At 45.9% G+C, this 19,965-nt stretch overlaps 1 protein-coding gene across 2 annotated transcripts in view; it reads right to left on the reverse strand.

Annotated features, from left to right (window-relative positions):
* The window catches only part of cope (COPI coat complex subunit epsilon), a 28,777-nt gene extending 9,650 nt beyond the window's left edge, over positions 1–19,127 (reverse strand). The window contains exons 1-5 of one of the 2 annotated variants that reach the window (XM_038777472.1): positions 18,971–19,127; positions 10,351–10,413; positions 5,495–5,595; positions 3,608–3,760; positions 2,087–2,140 (exon numbers count right to left, since the gene is read on the reverse strand). In XM_038777472.1, the coding sequence (XP_038633400.1) occupies positions 2,087–2,140; positions 3,608–3,760; positions 5,495–5,595; positions 10,351–10,413; positions 18,971–19,075 (476 nt within the window). In that variant the 5' untranslated portion in view covers positions 19,076–19,127. The remainder of the gene's footprint in view (positions 1–2,086; positions 2,141–3,607; positions 3,761–5,494; positions 5,596–10,350; positions 10,414–18,970) is intronic. The other variant, XM_038777473.1, reaches the window with a different exon arrangement.
* Between the last annotated feature and the right edge of the window lie 838 nt (positions 19,128–19,965).

Consider the following 19,965-nt stretch of genomic DNA (forward strand, 5'->3'; position numbering starts at 1 on the left):
CCTGGCTAGAACAGAAAAGTCATCCTAGTTATCAACTTGTGAGAAGGATTAGAGTAGTTTTAACTCCGGAAAGAGTCGACGACAGGACCTCAATCAGACATCCAAACTATTCACTGTTTGGATAGAGTTTGCACATTCTCCCAGTGTTTGCGTGGGTCTCCCCCCCCACAACTCAAAGACGAGCAGGTTTTTTAAAAAAGTCATTCATGGGACGTGGGTATCGCAGGCTGCACCAGCATTTATTGTCCATCCCTACTTGCCCTTGAGGGGCAGTTAAGAGTCAACCACATTGCTGTGGGTCTGGAGTCACATATAGGCCAGACCAGGTAAGGACGGCTAATTAGTGAACCAGATAACGACACTCAACAATGTCTTCATAGTCATCACTAGACCTTTAATTCCAGATTTTTATTAAATTCAAATTTCACCATTTGCAGTGGCGGGATTTGACTCTGGGACCCCAGAGTGCTTTGAATTTCTGGATTACCAGTCCAATGGCAATACAATTACGCCACGCTAAATTGCCCCTTAATTAGAAAAAAAAAGAATTGGGTACTTTAAATTAAAAAAGACATCCAAACTATTATTTTGAAAGGATAGTGAGTCAAGTTAAAAATGCTAAATTAAAAATAGATTTGCAACATTACAAAGATCTCTTTATGTATTCAATATCGGAAATAATCTACCAGAACACTAGAAATAGGCATCATGATTCCTCAAGGCTTGAAATTGGAGCTGGGGGAAACTCAGACTTGCTAAACGGCCTTTTTCCAGTTATTAACTGTCCACGTGTGCCTGGTGACCAGATACAGCAAGCAGTCTTCAAAAACTGGCCACAGGGGAAAAAACATACCTGAAAACTGGGTTTGCTCGCTATCTAAACCAATTTGAAGCACTGGATTAAATCAAATCACATGGATTGAGACAGTTTGGACTGAGTAACAATTGGGTTTAGTTTCAGCAATGATTATTAGGTGTAAAATGTGATAAATGGCTTTATAAGCCAATAAAATTATTTAAACTATGAAGTAAAATCATTAATCAAAGCGCTACATTCACTTGTGGAGCCACTCGTTAATCCATGCATCTGCCATGCATGTTTCCTGTTTGCACAAACTATTAATTCCCTGGAGATCAGTCAGACGGAGTTACTGAACGCAGCCACTGAGTGAGCCCAAGTTAATATTCACACAATGGAAACAGCGATCGCTTCAATATTCCTGCACGATGACCATTTACAGAAGTTTATTCAAATTTCCTCGGCAACATCTCGTTCATGGTGCTTGGCTGAGATGGCCACCACACATAGTTCAAACGGAAGTTCATAGAAACACAAATTTAAAAAAAAGAGAATTTCAAATTAATTGATTTGCAATCTGTGCTTTAGGCTCTCACTTTACATGGCCCAAAGGACTCTTGGCAATCGGCAATTCACTCAGCGTTTGCTCTCTGGCTCACACCTGAATGGCCATTTTTACCAGAATTACGTTGGCAGCTCTAACTAAGCTTTCAAGTGAGAAGAATATGGCCACAATAAAAATAAGCCTTGCGATAGAAGTTGTCCCGTTGTTTTTATAAATTTAGAGTACCCAATTCATTTTTCCAATTAAGGGGCAATTTAGCATGGCCAATCCACCTAGCCTGCACATCTTTGGGTTGTGGGGGCGAAACCCACGCAAACACGGGGAGAATGTGCAAACTCCACACAGACAGTGACCCAGAGCCGGAATTGAACCTGGGACCCTCGACGCCATGAGGCAGCAATGCTAACCACTGCGCCACCATGCTGCCCCTAGAAGGTGTCTCTTTTAATGACGCTCTTAAAGTGAGCAAACCATTCACTTTGCGCAAGCAACCTAGTTAACCAAACAGGCTTGGAAACATGGGAAAATTAATTAGAAACCAGCAAACAATCCTTTAAAGTAAAATATTCACAGGCATACACCATTTTTGGGGCAGAGGTTAGTGAGAGGACTTGACATTTTATTCAGCATCAGTGCTCTCTCGAGTAAATGTGCACACTGGTTTAGCCAGTGCTGACAATAGAATGCATCCTGCAGAGCTTCAATCTTAGTAACACACTTACCGAGCCAGATCCAGCCGGTCAAGCTTCAGAAATATCTGTATCGACATGGCCATGCTACAGGGATGCAAACAGATTAATTGTCACCACAACGATATGGAGCACAGACCTATTGCTCAGAGACTTCAAGACAAGGCAGAGGAATAAATTTTCAGTCCGCAATATTCTAAAGTCCATTCCAAAAATCATGCTCCTTTTAATTTTCTATTCCCTTCACTATTTCAGTACCCAGGCTGGGAAAGGCTGCAACAGTAAAGAGTTTGGATTGGATTTGTTTTATTGTCACATGTACCGAGGCACAGTGAAAAGTATTGTTCTGTGTAATCCACACAGGTCATACCACACATGAAAAACATAGGACATACATACACAATGAAAATACATAGGCACTGGCATCGGGTGAGCATATAGAGTGTAGTTTTACTCAGTAGAGAAGATGTGTGAAGAGATCAGTTCAGTCCATAAGAGGGTCGTTCAGGAGTCTGGTAACAGCAGGGAAGAAGCTGTTTTTGAACCTGTTAGTGCGTGTTCTCAGACTTTTGCATCTCCCGCCCGATGGAAGAGGTTATAAGAGTGAGTAAGCCGGGTGGGAGGGGTCTTTGATTATGCTGCTTGCCATCCCAAGGTAACAGGAGGTGTAGACAGAGTCACTGGATGGGAGGCAGGTTTGTGTGATGGACTGGGCTGTGTTCACGACTCTCTGTAGTTTCTTACGGTCTTGGGCCAAGCAGTTGCCATACCAGGCCTTGATGCAGCCAGATAGGATGCTTTCTATGGTGCATCTGTAAAAATTGGTAAGAGTCAATGTGGACATGCCGAATTTCCTTAGTTTCTTGAGGAAGTATAGGTGCCGTTGTGCTTTCTTGGTCATAGCGTCCACATGGGTGACCAGGACAGATTGTTGGTGATGTGCACACTTAGAAATTTGAAGCTGCCAACCATCTCTGCTTTCATTTAACATTTAAAACTGTTTCTAACCTGTCTGCCCTCCTACCTGCCTTCAAGTTTAAATAAAGGCTTCAGAAAATCTTGTCTTTGCCACCTTCTTTACTTCTTTATTGCTCAATAGCAGTTTCTCCTCTGTAACGTTCGACGAGATTTTCCAATAATGATGCATTGTAGATTCATGCTATTGCTCCAGCATTATTTAACCATGAATGAAATGCATACTCATTGTAATATATCCATAATTTCTGATTGGCACGCAAGGTGAGAAAGTAAGAATAGAGCTGCTTATCCTTTCAAATCTCCGTCCAAGAAGAGTTATTGACTGTAATTCTGAGGTTATCAGGTAGTCTCAGGTAGATCTTAAGAGCATTAAAAGAGCAAAGAGTACTTGTGGCATCCTAGTCAACATCCGCCCAAACCAATATTAACTAGTCAGTCAACTCACTGCTTTTTGTGAGATCCTAATGTCCATTAAATGCTTGCTAATGTCATTATAAAACTTAACCTCAAGGTAATTTACTGTATATGAAACCCAAATATTTGGCAGACAAGTAGTGTCCACATGTTCCTACTCACCATTCCAGACACTCTCCTTGGTGCAGTGTACGTAGCGCTGAATCAGTGTTTTGCTCATATAAATACATTGAGGCTGCCATCAGCAAGAAAGTTCTGTTGTTAATATCAACACTCTTCGCCATCTTCTTCTCCATTTCTGCTATGGTGGTATCTCTGAACAAGATGAGATATCATAAATCTTCCTTTTCTATACTAATACAAATTACTTTGAAATCTAGTTTTATAGTTATTTTGTTATAAGACCAATGTATTAATTGCCACTCTGAGCCAAGTTAGTTCATGTTAGCTAAGGCATTTCAATTGGCCTGCTACCAATACTGTCTAGAGGGTAGCAATGGCATTTGTGATTGTTATTGACTCACAAACTGTAAAGCAGTGTTCTTCAAACTTTTTTTCCGGAGACCCATTTTTACCAACCGGCCAACCTTCGGGAACCCAACCTGGCCAACCTTCGTGACCCACACCGGCCAACCTTCAGGAACCCAACCTGGCCGACCTTCGTGACCCACACCGGCCAACCTTCGGGACCCAACCTGGCTGACCTTTGCGACCCACGCCGGCCGACCTGCGTGACCCACGATTTTCTCTTACCTTGTTTGCTGCTGACAAAAATGGAGGAAATGGTTTTGGGTCCTTTTGGCCCTCGTACACACTCCTCCAATGGAACCTGCTGGATGAAGGTGAAGCCTTCCGGTGTCGGAAAGCATGGCGTTTCCATCTGTCCAAAGTTCTGCATACTTTTCCTTTAAATTTTTATCAAATAAACCCCCCCCCCCCCCCCCCCCCCCCCCCCCCCCCCCCGAACTTGTAAAAAAAATAAAAGAATAAAATGAATAAAATAAATGAAAAAAATGAATAAACCCCCCCCGAACTTGTAAAAAAAAATTAAATGAATAAAATAAATGAAAAAAAATAAAAATTAAATGAATAAAATAAATGAATAAAAACCACTACAGAACTTGTAAACCAAAAAGTTGCAACCGTTAAAAAAAAATAGCAGCTGCACTGCGCATGCGTGCCCGATTATCGGCGCGCATGCGCATTCTGCAAACATATTTTTAAAAATCGGCCGCATTGCACATGCGCGCACGATGATTGGCACGCATGCGCAATGTGGCCGATTTTGTTTTCACATGTTCGGCTGCTGCGCGGGGATTTGCGCGATCGTGAGTGCCACAGACAATGGCTCCGCGACCCTCCCGACATCCGCCCGCGACCCACCCGCGGGTTGGACCCCCGACTTTAAAGAACACTGCTGTAAAGTATGTGGACATCAGCTGATATTGAGATTGTGATGAGCTATCATATCCGTGTGGATTAGCACCAACACACCACATTAGAAATAACGGCCACTTGGTCAAGTTACCAGAAGGTAACAAGGAATTGCAACCCTAGGAAAGAACACTTGGACATAAGGGTGGCACGGTGGCACAGTGGTTAGCACTGATGCATCACGGCACCGAGAACCTGGGTTCGATCCCGGCCCCGGGTCACTATCCGTGTGGAGTTTGCACATTCTCCCCGTGTTTGTGTGGGTCTCACCCCCCACAACCCAAAGATGTGCAGGGCAGGTAGACTGGCCATGCTAAATTGCCCCTTAATTGGAAAAAAAAACATTTGGGAACTCAAAATTTATTTTGAAAAAGAACACTTGGACATAGATAGCATCAAAACCAGGCACAATTCACACCCACAGAGAACGTCCATACATCATAATTTCCAGCAGACATGGTTTGCCTGTATGACTATTACTGAGGCCAGTTCCATTGAGGTTAACTACAGCATTCCAAAGGTGAGATCAGTTAACTCAGCACAGGCCAGGAGTAGATCCCAAATTCCCCACACGACTGTCTTAGATTAAATGTAAAATATGTTATTGTTCCTCACCGTTGATCCTCACTGGACAGATATTTGGCAAGCATTCTTACAGCTTGTAATTCAGGAGCAGCTCCAGGATTGATATCATCCAGCACCACACCGTATTTTCTCTAAGCAGAAAGATAAAACTAATAAAGTGTTTGTCTCTGATTAGCTAAATTTCAATGATTTCGGTTAAATTAAAACGGTGAAATCTAATTGGAAATCTACAATGTATTTACATAAACATATATTACCAATCCAATACACTGTAGATGTTGTGGCATCATTTTGCATACAACTTTAATACCTGTTACCGGTGTTATTTATACACAATAGCAAAACTCTGTTGAGTTGAAAGTGTGAGAGAGGCCATCCATATTGGACCAAAGGTCGATTAGAGCATTTTCTAAATGGCGAGAATACAGGAACTGCAGACTGGAAGTGAAATTTACATGTGCAGAAAACACTAGAACTTAGTGAACAGGTAAAAAATAATTTTTAAAAGGCTAATGGAATCTTGGTCTTCACTGGACAGACCACGTGGCATCGACTGAGGCACTGGAGGCAATAAAGGCAAGCCCAGCCCTGTGACCCTGCAAAGTTCTCCTTACTAACATCTGAAGACGTATGCCAAAACTGGGAGAGCTGTCGCACATACTAGTCAAGCGACTGCCTGACATAGCCATACTCAAGGAATCACACCTTACAGATAATGTCCCCAACACCGGCATCACCATCCCTGGGTATACTCTGTTCACCGGAGGGTCCGACCCACAAGAGTTTTGTTCGGAAATCCCATCTTCACATTAAATCCCCGCTTCACTTTGAGGATACCTCTTTTGTGTTGTTGGCAATACTACCATGCTAGATGGGATAGATTTTTTAACATATCTACCAGCCCAAATCTGGCCACCCATGAGGCACTGTGGCAGTAGCAGCAGAAATGCCTTTCTCCATTGTCTGTAACCTCCTAGCCCAGCATATCCTCCACTTTTCCATTAGCTGGGGGATCAACCATGGTTCAATGGAGAGTGTAGGGGGACAATCCAGAAGCAGACCAGGTAACACCTAAAACTGAGGTGTCAACCTGGTGAAAGTACAGGTCAACTTGTGTGCCAAACAGCATAGACAACAAATGATAGACAGAGCTAAGCAATGCTATCAGACATATCAGATCTGAGCTCTGAAGTGGGAAGGTGGTGGCACAGTGGTATTGTCACTGGATTAGTAATCCTGGGTTCAAATCCCATCACGGCAGTGGTGAAATTTGAATTAAATAAAAATCTGGGATTGTAAGTCTACTGATGACCATGAACCATCGTTGATTGTTGTAAAAACCCATCTGGTTCACTAATGTCCTTTAGGGAAGGGAAATCTACATGTGACTCCCAAGTGGCTTAGCAAGCCACAGCAATGTATGCTGGCCTAGACAGTGATGCCCACAGACAATGAATTTTAAAAAAGTCCTGCCACAGCCAGTCACAAATGGCGGTGGACAACTGAACAATTCACAGATGGAAGCTCCATAAATATCCCCAATGATGGGAGACCCAGCATATCATTCAGAAGTTCTGGGAGGGGGACGGACGATCTATCTCGGAATCCTCCCGAGGCCCCCAGCATCACAGATGCCAGTCATCAGTCAATTCGATTCACGCCACACGATATCAAGAAACTGCTGACAGCACTGAATGCTGCAACTGGATGTCCTGACAACTTTCCGTCAATAGTTCTGAAGACTAGTGCTCCTGAACTAGATGCACCCCAGCTGTTCCAGTACAGCGACAACACTGTCATCTACTCAGCCATGTGGAAAATTGTCCACGTGCCCACAAAATGCGGGACAAATCCAACCTAACATCATGTGTTCTCAATCATCAGCAAAGTGATGGAAGATACAGTCAACAGTGATATCAAGTGGCACTTACACAGAAATAACCTGAACACTGATGTTCAATTTGGGTTCCGCCATGGTCCAAACAGGGACAAAAGCTAAACTCCAGAGGCAAGGTACCCTTGACAACAAGGCAGCATTTGACTTGCGGCGCATCAAGCAGACCTGGTAAAACTGGTGTCAAAGGGAATCGGGGAAAACTCTCCACTGGTTAAATTCATTCCGAGCACAAAGGAAGATGGTTGTAGTTGTTGGAGGTCAATTATCTCCGCCCTGGGGCATCGCTGCAGGAAAGTAATATTCATGACATACAAGTGCCAGGTAGCGATCGTCTCCAAGAGGGGATCTAACCACGTCCCCATGATATTCAATGGCATTATCACTGGTGAACCCCACACTATCAACATCCCGGAGATTACCATTGAGCAGAAACGAAACTGGACCCAGCTGTGTATGGTGGCTATAAGAGCAGGTCAGAAGCTGGGAATTCTGTGGCGAGCAGCTCACCACCTGACTTCCCAAAGCCGGTCCACCATCTACAAAGTGTAAGAGTCCATCCTGTTTATTTCCTTTGTTCCCATTTCTTGTATTTTTATTATTTTGGTCCGTAGGCCCATAAACCGGGATGTGCCTTTAAGCAGATTACTCAAATTGAAAACATCCTGCTCGCCAGGACACGGTGTTCCCATATTTTGTATTTTGGAAGAGGAGAAGCCAGACCCCTGGGCACCGAGGGATCTTAGGAACCACGTTTGGAGGGAGTTGGTTCAATTGGTTAACTGGCTTTCTGAGAGAACTGGGCAGACGTGTTTAGACCTTGGAAGGAAAAGGAACACACTCACTCTCTCTCTCTTGCTCAGTAAAGTGAAAGAACTACTCTATCGTTCTGAAAGCAGTGAGTGCCAGCTGTGTGCATAGAAGGTAGACAACCTTGCCAGAGAAAACCATCTCGAGACTAAAAGGAAGTACCACAAAAAGGAAAGCCTGAACTTCAGTAAGACATTAAATAGAAGTCATCCCAGTGCAAAGATTCATATCCTTTTATTTTTATAAATATTTTCTTTCCCTTTCCCCTCTGTGTTTGTGTGTGTTTAGAGAGTTAAGAAGGGATGGGTTGGGAAAGAGGTAGCAGATAGTCAGTTACATTTTCTGTTTGTTTAATTATTTTTTTAATATAAAATTTAGAGTACCCAATTAATTTTTTCCAATTAAGGGGCAATATAGCATGTTCAATCCATCTACCCTGCACATCTGTGGGTTGTGTAGGCGAAACTTCACACGGACAGTGACCCAGAGCCGGGATCGAACTCGGCGCCATGAAACTGCAGTGCTAACCACTGCGCCACCGTGCTACCCTTTTGTTCATTAATTATATATTGTACATATAAAAGGTTACTTATGTTTTAAAATTACAAACCAGGTCGCCGTAGTTTATTGAGCACAAGACGGCAGATATTTTAAATAAAATCTAATTTCACCTGTGTTGTGACTCTGGGTCAAGTGGGGCTGGAATTGACTGCGCACTAACCCAGGGTGTCGTGACAAAAGGGCAAGTTAGGAGTGTGATGGAAATGGGCAGCCTGGTGGCGCAGTGAGTTAGCTCTGCAGCCTCACGGCGCCGAGGTCCCAGGTTCGATCCCGGCTCTGGTCACTGTCCGTGTGGAGTTTGCACATTTTCACCGTGTTTGCGTGGGTTGAGCCCCCACAACCCAAAGATGTGCAGGGTAGGTGAATTGGCTACGCTAAATTGGGGCTTAATTGGAAAAAATGAAGTGGGTACTCTAAATTTATTTTTTAAAAAGGAGCGTGGTGGAATATTCTCCACTTGCCTGGACAGGAGTACAACTCCAACAATACATGAAACTGGGCACTATCCAGAAAAAAAGTAATCCATTTGACTGGCACCCACCCACCACCTTTAATGCCCACACCCTCCACCACTGCCGCAATATTAGCAGTGAATTAGCAAGGTTAAAGTATGAGGAATTGGTGTACAGGCTATGTTGGTATCCCATGGAATATAGAAGATTAGAGGATACCCTAATTGCTCAAGAGATTTTAAAGATTTATGTTCCTATTTGATGGGGTAGACAGAAACTATTTCCTCTCATGCGGTCTCTGCAATAAGGGGCATAATCTTAATGCTAGTGTTTTGCCATTCAAGGGTAATGATAGCAATCAATTCTTCCGAGGTAGTGGAAAGAGGGAACTTTCTCCTCAACATAAAACGTTGAGGTTAGGGTTCAAATGAAAATTTCAAAATAGTGTTAAGTGCAGGTCAACTGTGATCTTTTTGAATGGGGAACAGGCTTGAGGGACTAAATGACTCTTTCTACTCCTAGCTTTTTAATCGGCAACTCAGAAGAGCCACAGGTACGCCAAGAACATCTCCATCAAGGAATATGAAGTAGTGTCAACCCTGACCTACTGTGTACTTCACACTTTTTAAAAAACTGTGTGCAGTAATCACCAAGCAAGACAATGGCTTCTACAGTGGATAAATGGAGGTCGCTGAGCCCTCCACTGAATTCCGTCAGGAGACAGTCTTCAGTGATGCGAGTCTTTGATTGGCGTGCAGGGCAAGGCCCCACTTGTGCCAGTTTGCTGTACAAAGGCCCTGGTCATTGTGGAAACTGTCGAGATATGCCCAATGTTGCCGTGGCAGGTTGAAGCCAGGTGGGCGGGCTGTGGGGTCTATGATGAAGAAGTGGCTTCTAATGGTGGCGTACTGGTTCCATTGCTGCTGCCACGGGGCCTCTGCTGTTATTCCTTGGCACGATGATCTTAGCCATACAGCTGACATGTTGCTTCACAACGGGTGCCTAATGGGTTTCAGTGAATGATTGAGAACAGGCCTTACTCTATGGCACATTAAGTGCTTCTCCTTGGAAATAAGAAGTTAGTTGGTTAGGGAAAGGTTGAAAGTTAACACGCTAAAGCAAAAGTTTACCCAGAATATTGCCTTCCATAAAGAACTTGCTGTCCATACCTGTGCAATATAAGCTCTGTAAAGGAATACATCACGTTCAACTTCTTTCTCTGGACTGGACAGCTGAAAGACAAATCAGTCAATTAATAGTACCACAAAAATAAACTGCAACAACAGATACTTTAAATATTTCACTAAATTCTTCCAACAATGTTTGTTGGCAGACTTTTACAAAGACTGAAAGTCCTCTGTACCTCACCTCCACAACTAATTTCATTGATGATCCAAGATAGGAAACATTTTATGAACATACACATTAGGAGCAATATGACTGATCTGATGGTAACCTCAACTTCATATTCCTGCCTACCACCAATAACTTTTCACCCCCTTTGCTCATCAAGAATCTGTCTACCACCGCCTTAAAAATATTCAGACTTGGCTTCCATCGCCTTTTAAGGAAGAGAGTTCTAAAGACGCGCAAGCCTCAAAGGATTTCTCCTCCCGTCTTGAGTGAGCAACCCCTTATTTTAAACAGTGATTCCCTAGTTCTGGATTCTCCACAAGAGGAACGTCCTCTCCACACCCATCCTGTCAATACCCCTCAGGATCTTACATGTTTCAATCAAGTCGCCTCTCACTCTTCTAAACTCAGCGGACACAAGCCTAGCCTGTCCAACATTTCCTCCAAAGATAATCTGCCCATTCCAGCTCTTACTAGTCAACCTTCTCGGAAATGCTCGACACATTTACATTCTTCCTTAAATCAGCAACCAAAACTGTACACAATACTCCAGATGTGGTCTCACCAATGCCCTGAATAACTCCCTATTTTTGTACTCAATTCCCCTCACAATAAATAACATTCTATTAGGTTTTACAATTACTTGCTGTACCTGCATAATCTTTTGCGATTCAGGCATTAGGGATACCCGATCGTCTGTGTCTCAGAGCTCTGGAATCATTTAGATAATATGGCAGATTAATGGATCTTCAAGCCCAACCGAGCTCAATTCGTTTCTCACCAGATTTCCTCAAACTCACACTTCCTATCGGTTAGTGATCACAGTGATAATAATAATCTTTATTGTCACAAGTATGTCATATCAACACTGCAATGAAGTTACTATGAAAAGCCCCTAGTCGCCACATTCCGGCACCTGTTCGGGTACACTGAGGGAGAATTCAGAATGTCCAAACTACCTAACAAGCACATCTTTCGGGACTCGTGGGAGGAAACCGGAGCACCCGGAGGAAACCCACGCAGACACTTTTCTCTCAAATGGATTAGAACAACTGCTCTGATTCTTTCTGCATGTTTTAATAGTTTCCAAGAATGCAATGTAATTTAAATGATAAACACTAGGAAACAAGGACTAATTACAAATGATTTATCTGGGGTTCATTAAGTTTAAATGCCATGACAGTACAGCCAAAGTTGTTTACAAAATCAACCTCCATGTTCAGATTACATTATTAAATTTGTTTTGGATAATTCATCCTTTGTACATGTTCACTGACAGCGGCTGCATTCTTGTGCCTCAAATGGAAGTAAAAATCACAGCACTCACAATTGTGTCCTTATACATGAGTGGGAACACGAGCTAATATTTTTCCCACTTGTCTTTGTTCAGGGTTGCTAAGGCTAATTGCAGTGCATCACTAGAACAGTCTTTCAGATTAGTTAATTGTGCAGAGACCAGGTTTGAATTAGTTTTCCTATGACCCGTCTGAACTCAGAATTTCCAAACTCATCATCTAAATATTATTCCATGTTTTATGGAGATGAAATGAAGGATTTGACAAGATAAATAGAGGGAAAACTATTGCTTCATGGTTTGGTTGAGTTCCCATTTAAGTCAATTGAGTGTAAATTAAAGTAAAAACGGTAAAGGGCAGGAGAATAGAACTCTATATATTAATGTAAGGTTAGCAAAGCTGCTTCCTTATTGCCCATCATTGTCCTCCCTCAGAGGGTGGAAGCAGTGTCTATATTGATGATGCATGAATGATGAAATTGGATAGGGAATTTCAGGACACCACATGAATTCGAGTCAGGATTTAACTTGACCTAGAGTGAAACTTGGGAGATGATGCTGTTTCTTTAGAGGTAGGGAGTAGAAAGTTGTTATTGAACATAAGAACTAGGAACACGAATAGGCCATTCAGCCCCTCAAGCCCACTCTGCCATTCAACACAATCATGGCTGATCTCCTCTCGGCCTCTTTCCACTTTCCTACCCGTTTTCCGTAACCCTTCAATCCATTACAGGGTACGAATTAAAAATCTGTCTATCTGCTCCTTAAATTAACTCAAAGTCCCAGCATCTACTGCACTCTGGGGTAGTGAGTTCCACAAATTCACGACAAAAAGAACAAAGAAAAGTACAGCACAAGAACAGGCCCTTCGGCCCTCCATGACTGCGCCGACCATGCTGCCCGTCTAAACTAAAATCTTCTACACTTCCGGGGCCTCCCTCTATTCCCATCCTATTCATGTATTTGTCCTGATGCCCCTTAAACGTCACTATCGTCTCTGCTTCCGCCACCTCCTCCAGCAGCGAGTTCCAGGCACCCACTAGCCTCTGTGTAAAAAAACTTACCTCGCACATCTCCTCTAAACCTTGCCCCTCGCACCTTAAACCTATGCCCCCTAGTATTCCCTCTACCCTGGGAAAAAGCCTCTGACTATCCACTCTGTCTAAGCCCTCATAATTTTGTAGACCTCTATCAGGTCGCCCCTCAACCTTCTTCGTTCCAGTGAGAACAAACCAAGTTTATCAACCTCTCCTAATAGCTAATGCCCTCCAAACCAGACAACATCCTGGTAAGTCTCTTCTGCACCCTCTCTGAAACCTCCACATCCTTCTGGTAATGTGGCAACCAGAATTGAACACTATACTCCAAGTGTCGCCTAAATAAGGTTCTATACAGCTGCAATATGACTTGCCAATTCTTATACTCAATGCCCCGGCCAATGAAGGCAAGCATGCCGTATGCCTTCTTGACTATCTTCTCCACCTGTGTTGCCCCTTTCAGTGACCTGTGGACCTGTACACCTAGATCTCTCTGACTTTCAACACTCTTAAGGGTTCTACCCTTCACTGTATATTCCCTACGTAATAGACCTTCCAAAATGCATCACATTTGTCCAAATTAAACTCCATCTGCCATCTCGCTACCAAGTCTCCAACGATCTAAATCTTGCTGTACCTCTGACAGTCCTCATCATTATCCGCAATTCCACAACCTTCGTGTCGTCCGCAAACTTACTAATCAGACCAGTTACATTTTCCTCCAAATCATTTATATATACTACGAACAGCAAAGGTCCCAGCACTGATCCCTGCGGAACACCACTAGTCCAGCCCTCCAATCAGAAAAGCACCCTTCCATTGCTACTCTCTGCCTTCTATGACCTAGCCAGTTCTGCATCCATCTTGCCAGCTCCCTTCTGATCCCATGTGACTTCACCTTTCGTACCAGTCTGCCATGAGGGTCCTTGTCAAAGGCCTTACTGAAGTCCATATAGACAGCATCCACTGCCCTTTGAGAGAAGTAATTTCTCCACATCGCTGTTTTAAATCTGCTACCCCCTTATCCTAAAACGGACCTTTTGTTCTCGATTGCCCCATGAGAAGATCCACTCTATGTCTACTTTGTCAATACCTTTCATCATCTTACATACCTCAATTAGATCTCCTTACATTCTCCTAAACTCGAGGGCGTATAGGTCTAAACTTCTCAATCTCTCTGGGAATCAATCTAATGAAACTAGATTGCAAAGGCAAGTCTGATGTATAGTTCATACTGCAGGCCATGGTGCACCACTGGTGGAGAGAGTGGATACTGAGTCCTACCTAGTGCAGTGAGAATACAAGCTGGCTGCCCTCTCGTGAATGAAGTCAAACTTTTTGAGTATTGCTGCAAGTTGTACCCATCCAAATGAGTTGTAAGTATTTGATCACACACCTGACTTGATCTTTTTCGACCTGTGGAGAAGTCAGGAAGTGAACCACTCATTGCAAAGTGTCCATCCACTACCCTGATCTCAGTCATGTTGACATGGCTGGTGCAGTTAAAGCTCTGGTGATCAAGGTGATGTTGCTCTCAGAGAATTAGACTGGTGATGTTGAAGATTAGGAATTATTGGAGATGGTCACTAATTGACATATGGTGGCATACATTTTACCTGACACTTGTTATCTCAAGCCTGGATGTTTTGCCACAAGCTAGCATGGGCTGTTCGATTACTTCAGATGAACAGTGCAGAATTGGCAATAGACAGTCACAGTGCTGATACGAGGAAGAAGGGAAGATTTGTATTGTAACAGGTATCAATTTGGGGCCACTGATGACCTCCTGCAGCAATGTCCTGGGCTGGAGATGCAGGACTCCAACTATTATTTTCATAGAATTTACAGTGCAGAAGGAGGCCATTCGGCCCATCGAGTCTGCACCGGCTCGTGGAAAGAGCACCCTACCCAAGGTCCACAACTCCATCCTATCCCCATAACCCAATAACCCCACCCAACACTAAGGGCAATTTTGGTCACGAAGGACAATTTAGCATGGCCAATCCACCTAACCAGCACATCTTTAGACTGTGGGAGGAAACCGGAGCACCCAGAGGAAACCCACGCACACACAGGGAGGATGTGCAGACTCCGCACAGACAGTGACCAAGCGGGAATCGAACCTGGGACCTTGGAGCTGTGAAACAATTGTGCTGTCCACAATGCTACCGTGCTGCCCTTTACCCTTTATGCTAGTCCAAGAATTAAGCCACTGAAAGGTTATCTCCTTCACCCTAGTATTGACAGACCCATCCGCTGCCTCTCACCTACCCAGTTGTGCAGCCAGTTTAAGTAAACCAGCGCCCCATTTCCTTATATACATTACTGGTGACCTCAGGAGGCAGTTTGGCTGCTGATGTTTGGAAAGACATCAGCCTCACCTCCATTCGTATGTTGGCCTTTGGTATAGTTGAGCATTATGACTCCGATGCCTCCTCCTCCCTATCCCCTACCAATGGGGTTATCGAGTATTGCACTGATTCATTGATTGTGGAATTGTTCAGCATGGCCAAGAACCTGTGAAGTGGAAAAGCTCCTTCAAACTGGTCAAAGCAACCCACTTGATCAGCATCCCATTGGGCACTTTAAACAATCACTCCCTCCACCACCGGCAGACAGTGGCAGTAATGTTTACTAATTCAATGCAGCAATTCACCAAGGCACCAACAGCACTTTGAAAACAGCGACCACGACCACCTACAAAGAATGAGGGCAACGGCTACAGGGGACATAACCAGTTTTAATTGTTGTTTAAGAGATAAATGTTGGTCAGTACACAGAAGCAACAGGATCTGATGTCAGCCATTTGGCCTCTCGAGCCTGCTCCAGCAATCATCAGGATTACAGCTGATCTAAGTGAGGCCCAAACTCCACTTTCCTGCCAGACATCACACCTCTCCCCAATATTATTGATCCATTTTCAACGCTAAATTCCATCCAACTCAGCTTTGAATATATTCAGTGACCCAACCACAACTGCTCGGTTGGGAAGAGCATTCCACAGTCCAGAAGAAATTCTTCCCCATCTGGTTCTTAAATGGGAGTACCGACCTGCCTGCAGAATCCACCACCCCTCCCGCTTGCCTGCCAATGTGCCGTTCCCTCAGCTAGGACTCTCCAACGGTGCGGCGCTCCCACAGCACCGACTCTCCGACAGTGCAGCACTCTCACAGCACAACTGACAGTATGGTGGTCCCTCAGCACCGACCACTCCCACAATGCAGGGTACCCTCAACGCTGACCCTATGGCAGTGCAGCACTCCCTCAGTACTGACCCTCTGACAGTGCGGCGTACCCTCAGATCTGACAGTGCAGAACTCCCTCAGTACTGACCCTCTGACAGTGTGGCACTCCCTCAGTACTGACCTCTGACAGTGCAGCACTCCCCCAGTACTGACCCTCTGACAGTGCAGCACTCCCTCAGTACTGACCCTCTGACAATGCAGCACTCCCTCAGTACTGACCTCTGACAGTGCAGCACTCCCCTCAGTACTGACCCTCTGACAGTGCAGCACTCCCCCAGTACTGACCCTCTGACAGTGCGGCACTACCCTCAGTACTGGTCCCTCTGACAGTGCGGCACTCCCTCAGTACGGACCCTCTGACAGTGCGGCACTCCCTCATGTACTGACCCTCTGACAGTGCAGCCCTCCCTCAGTACTGACCCTCTGACAGTGCAGCACTCCCTCAGTACCGACCCTCTGACAGTGCAGCCCTCCCTCAGTACTGACCCTCTGACAGTGCAGCATTCCCTCAGTACTGACCCTCTGACAGTGCAGCACTCCCTCAGTACTGACCTCTGACAGTGCAGCACTCCCTCAGTACTGAACCCTCTGACAGTGCAGCACTCCCTCAGTACTGACCCTCTGACAGTGCAGCCCTCCCTCAGTACTGACCCTCTGACAGTGCAGCACTCCCCCAGTACTGACCCTCTGACAGTGCAGCACTACCTCAGTACTGACCCTCTGATAGTGAAGCACTGCCTCAGTACTGACCCTCTGACAGTGCAGCACCCCCTCAGTACTGACCCTAGGGCAGTGCAGCACGCCCCCCAGTACTGACCCTCTGACAGTTCAGCACTCCCTCAGTACTGTCCATCTGACAGTGCGGCACCCCTCAGTACTGACCCCTCTGACAGTTCAGCACTCCCTCAGTACTGACCCCTCTGACAGTGCAGCACTCCCTCAGTACTGCCCCTCTGAACAGTGCCGGTGCCTCCCTCAGTACTGTCCCCTCTGATCAGTCAGCACTCCCTCAGTACTGACCTCTGACAGTCAGCACTCCCTCAGTACTGACCCCTCTGACAGTTCGCACTCCCTCAGTACTGACCCCTGACAGTGCGGCACTCCCTCAGTACTGACCTCTGACAGTGCAGCATCTCCTCAGTACTGACCCTCTGACAGTTCAGCACTCCCTCAGTACTGACCCTCTGACAGTGCGCACTCCCCTCATACTGACCCTCTGACTAGTGCGGCCCTCCCTCAGTACTGACCCCCTGACCGTGCGGCCCTCCCTCAGTACTGACCCCTGACAGTGCAGCACTTCCTCAGTACTGACCCTCTGACAGTGCAGGCACTCCCTCAGTACTGACCCTCTGACAGTGCGCACTCCCTCAGTACTGGACCCTCTGACAGTGCGGCACTCCCTCAGTACTGACCCTCTGACAGCTGCAGGCACTCCCTCAGTACTGACCCTCTGACGAAGTGCAGCTCTCCCTCAGTACGGACCCTCTGACAGTGCGGCCCTCCCTCAGTACTGACCCCCTGATCAGTGCGGCCCTCCCTCAGTACTGACCCTCTGACATTGCAGCACTCCCTCAGTACTGACCCTCTGACAAGTGCCGCACTCCCTCAGTGCTGACCCTCTGACAGTGCAGCACCTCCCTCAGTACTGACCCTCTGACAGTGCAGCACCTCCCTCAGTACTGACCCTCTGACGGTGCAGCACTCCCTCAGTACTGACCCTCTGACAGTGCAGCGCTCCCTCAGTACTGACCCTGTGACAGTGCAGCGCTCCCTCAGTACTGACCCTCTGACAGTGCAGCACTCCCTCAGGCCTGACCCTCTGACAGTGCAGCACTCCCTCAGTACTGACCCTCTGACAGTGCAGCACTCCCTCAGTACTGACCCTCTGACAGTGCGGCACTCCTCAGTACTGACCCTCTGACAGTGCAGCACTCCCTCAGGTCCTGACCCTCTGACAGTGCAGCACCCCTCAGTACTGACCCTCTGACAGTGCAGCGCTTCCCTCAGTACTGACCCTCTGACAGTGCGGCACTCCCTCAGTACTGACCCTCTGACAGTGCCGCACTCCCTCAGTACTGACCCTCTGACAGTGCAGCACTCCCTCAGTACTGACCCTACTGACAGTGCCGCACCCCCTCAGTACTGACCCTCTGACAGTGCAGCACTCCCTCAGTACTGACCCTCTGACAGTGCAGCACTCCCTCAGTACTGACCCTCTGACAGTGCAGCACTCCCTCAGTACTGACCCTCTGACAGTGCAGCACTCCCTCAGTACTGACCCTCTGACAGTGCAGCACCCCCTCAGTACTGACCCTCTGACAGTGCAGCACTCCCTCAGTACTGACCCGCTGACAGTGCAGCACTCCCTCAGTACTGACCCTCTGACAGTGTGGCGCTCCCTCAGTACTGACCCTCTGACAGTGCAGCACTCCCTCAGTACTGACCCTCTGACAGTGCAGCACTCCCTCAGTACTGACCCTCTGACAGTGCAGCGCTCCCTCAGTACTGACCCTCTGACAGTGCGGCACTCCCTCAGTACTGACCCTCTGACAGTGCAGCACTCCCTCAGTACTGACCCCTCTGACAGTGCGGCACTCCCTCAGTACTGACCCTCTGACAGTGCAGCGCTCCCTCAGTACTGACCCTCTGACAGTGCGGCACTCCCTCAGTACTGACCCTCTGACAGCGCAGCACTCCCTCAGTACTGACCCTCTGACAGTGCGGCACTCCCTCAGTACTGACCCTCTGACAGTGCAGCACTCCCTCAGTACTGACCCTCTGACAGTGCGGCGCTCCCTCAGTACTGACTCTGCCCCGGGACCGCCCTGACAAAACAGGCTGCGAACGCTCCCGGCCTCACCTTCACCTTCTGCGCCTCGTTGATGCACTGCTGGTAGCTGCCGATGTAGAAACTGTTGCGGACATCGAAGAGCTGATCCCCCTCCCCCTGCTGCATGGCCGCCATTTTGTTCCTCAGTGCGCAGGCGCGGCACACGTGGCGCCGGAAGTCCCGGAGCACGAGCCGGGCAGCCTCGTCGCGCATGCGTGTCCTTGCAGCTCTGCAAATTCCTTCTGTGCCTCCAAACATTCATTCTGTACAGTCATTAAAATAAACTGCAATTCCCATCCACTTGTTTTATATGCGCCTTCGATAGGTTATTGAAACAATCTGTCAAGTATAAATATGTTGAAAATTAAGTAGAGAACTCGTACTCCCCAAAGGACATGGGGAACAAAATCATCCCAACCCATTAGTCCCGAGGGATGGGTTGTGATAATCTTCTTTAAACAATAGATTATACACATTAAATAGTAAAATCAGAATACAATCGCATCTAAGTTATTTTTAATTGCCTTTTATATAAATAGATTAATATTTTCTATTTTGATATTCTATACAAAGCAATTTCACTTTTTAAAATACATTCTAGGGGATTTTCACAGTAACTTCATTTGAAGCCTACTTGTGACAAGCGATTTTCATTTCATTTTATATGCAGACAATTAAAAAAGATAGATGCAACAATATAGAATATTTTAAAAATGCAATTCTATGCTTTAAAAATGCTCTTCATATGGGCTAATAGATTTTTAAATATATATTTAGAGTACCCAATTATTTTTTTCCGATTAAGGGGCAACTTAGAGTGTCCAATCCACCTACCCTGCACATCTTTGGGTTGTGGGGGTGAAACCTACACAAACACGGGGAGAATGTGCAAACTCCACATGGACAGTGACCCAGGGCCGGGATCGAACCTGGGACCTCGGCACTGTGAGAGGTTATTAGATTATGTAGAATATTTTAAAATATGTAATTTCATGTTTTCAAATGTACTGAGTAAAATATAATAT

This window comes from Scyliorhinus canicula, chromosome 18, assembly GCF_902713615.1.
Source record: "Scyliorhinus canicula chromosome 18, sScyCan1.1, whole genome shotgun sequence".
Taxonomy (NCBI): domain Eukaryota; kingdom Metazoa; phylum Chordata; class Chondrichthyes; order Carcharhiniformes; family Scyliorhinidae; genus Scyliorhinus; species Scyliorhinus canicula.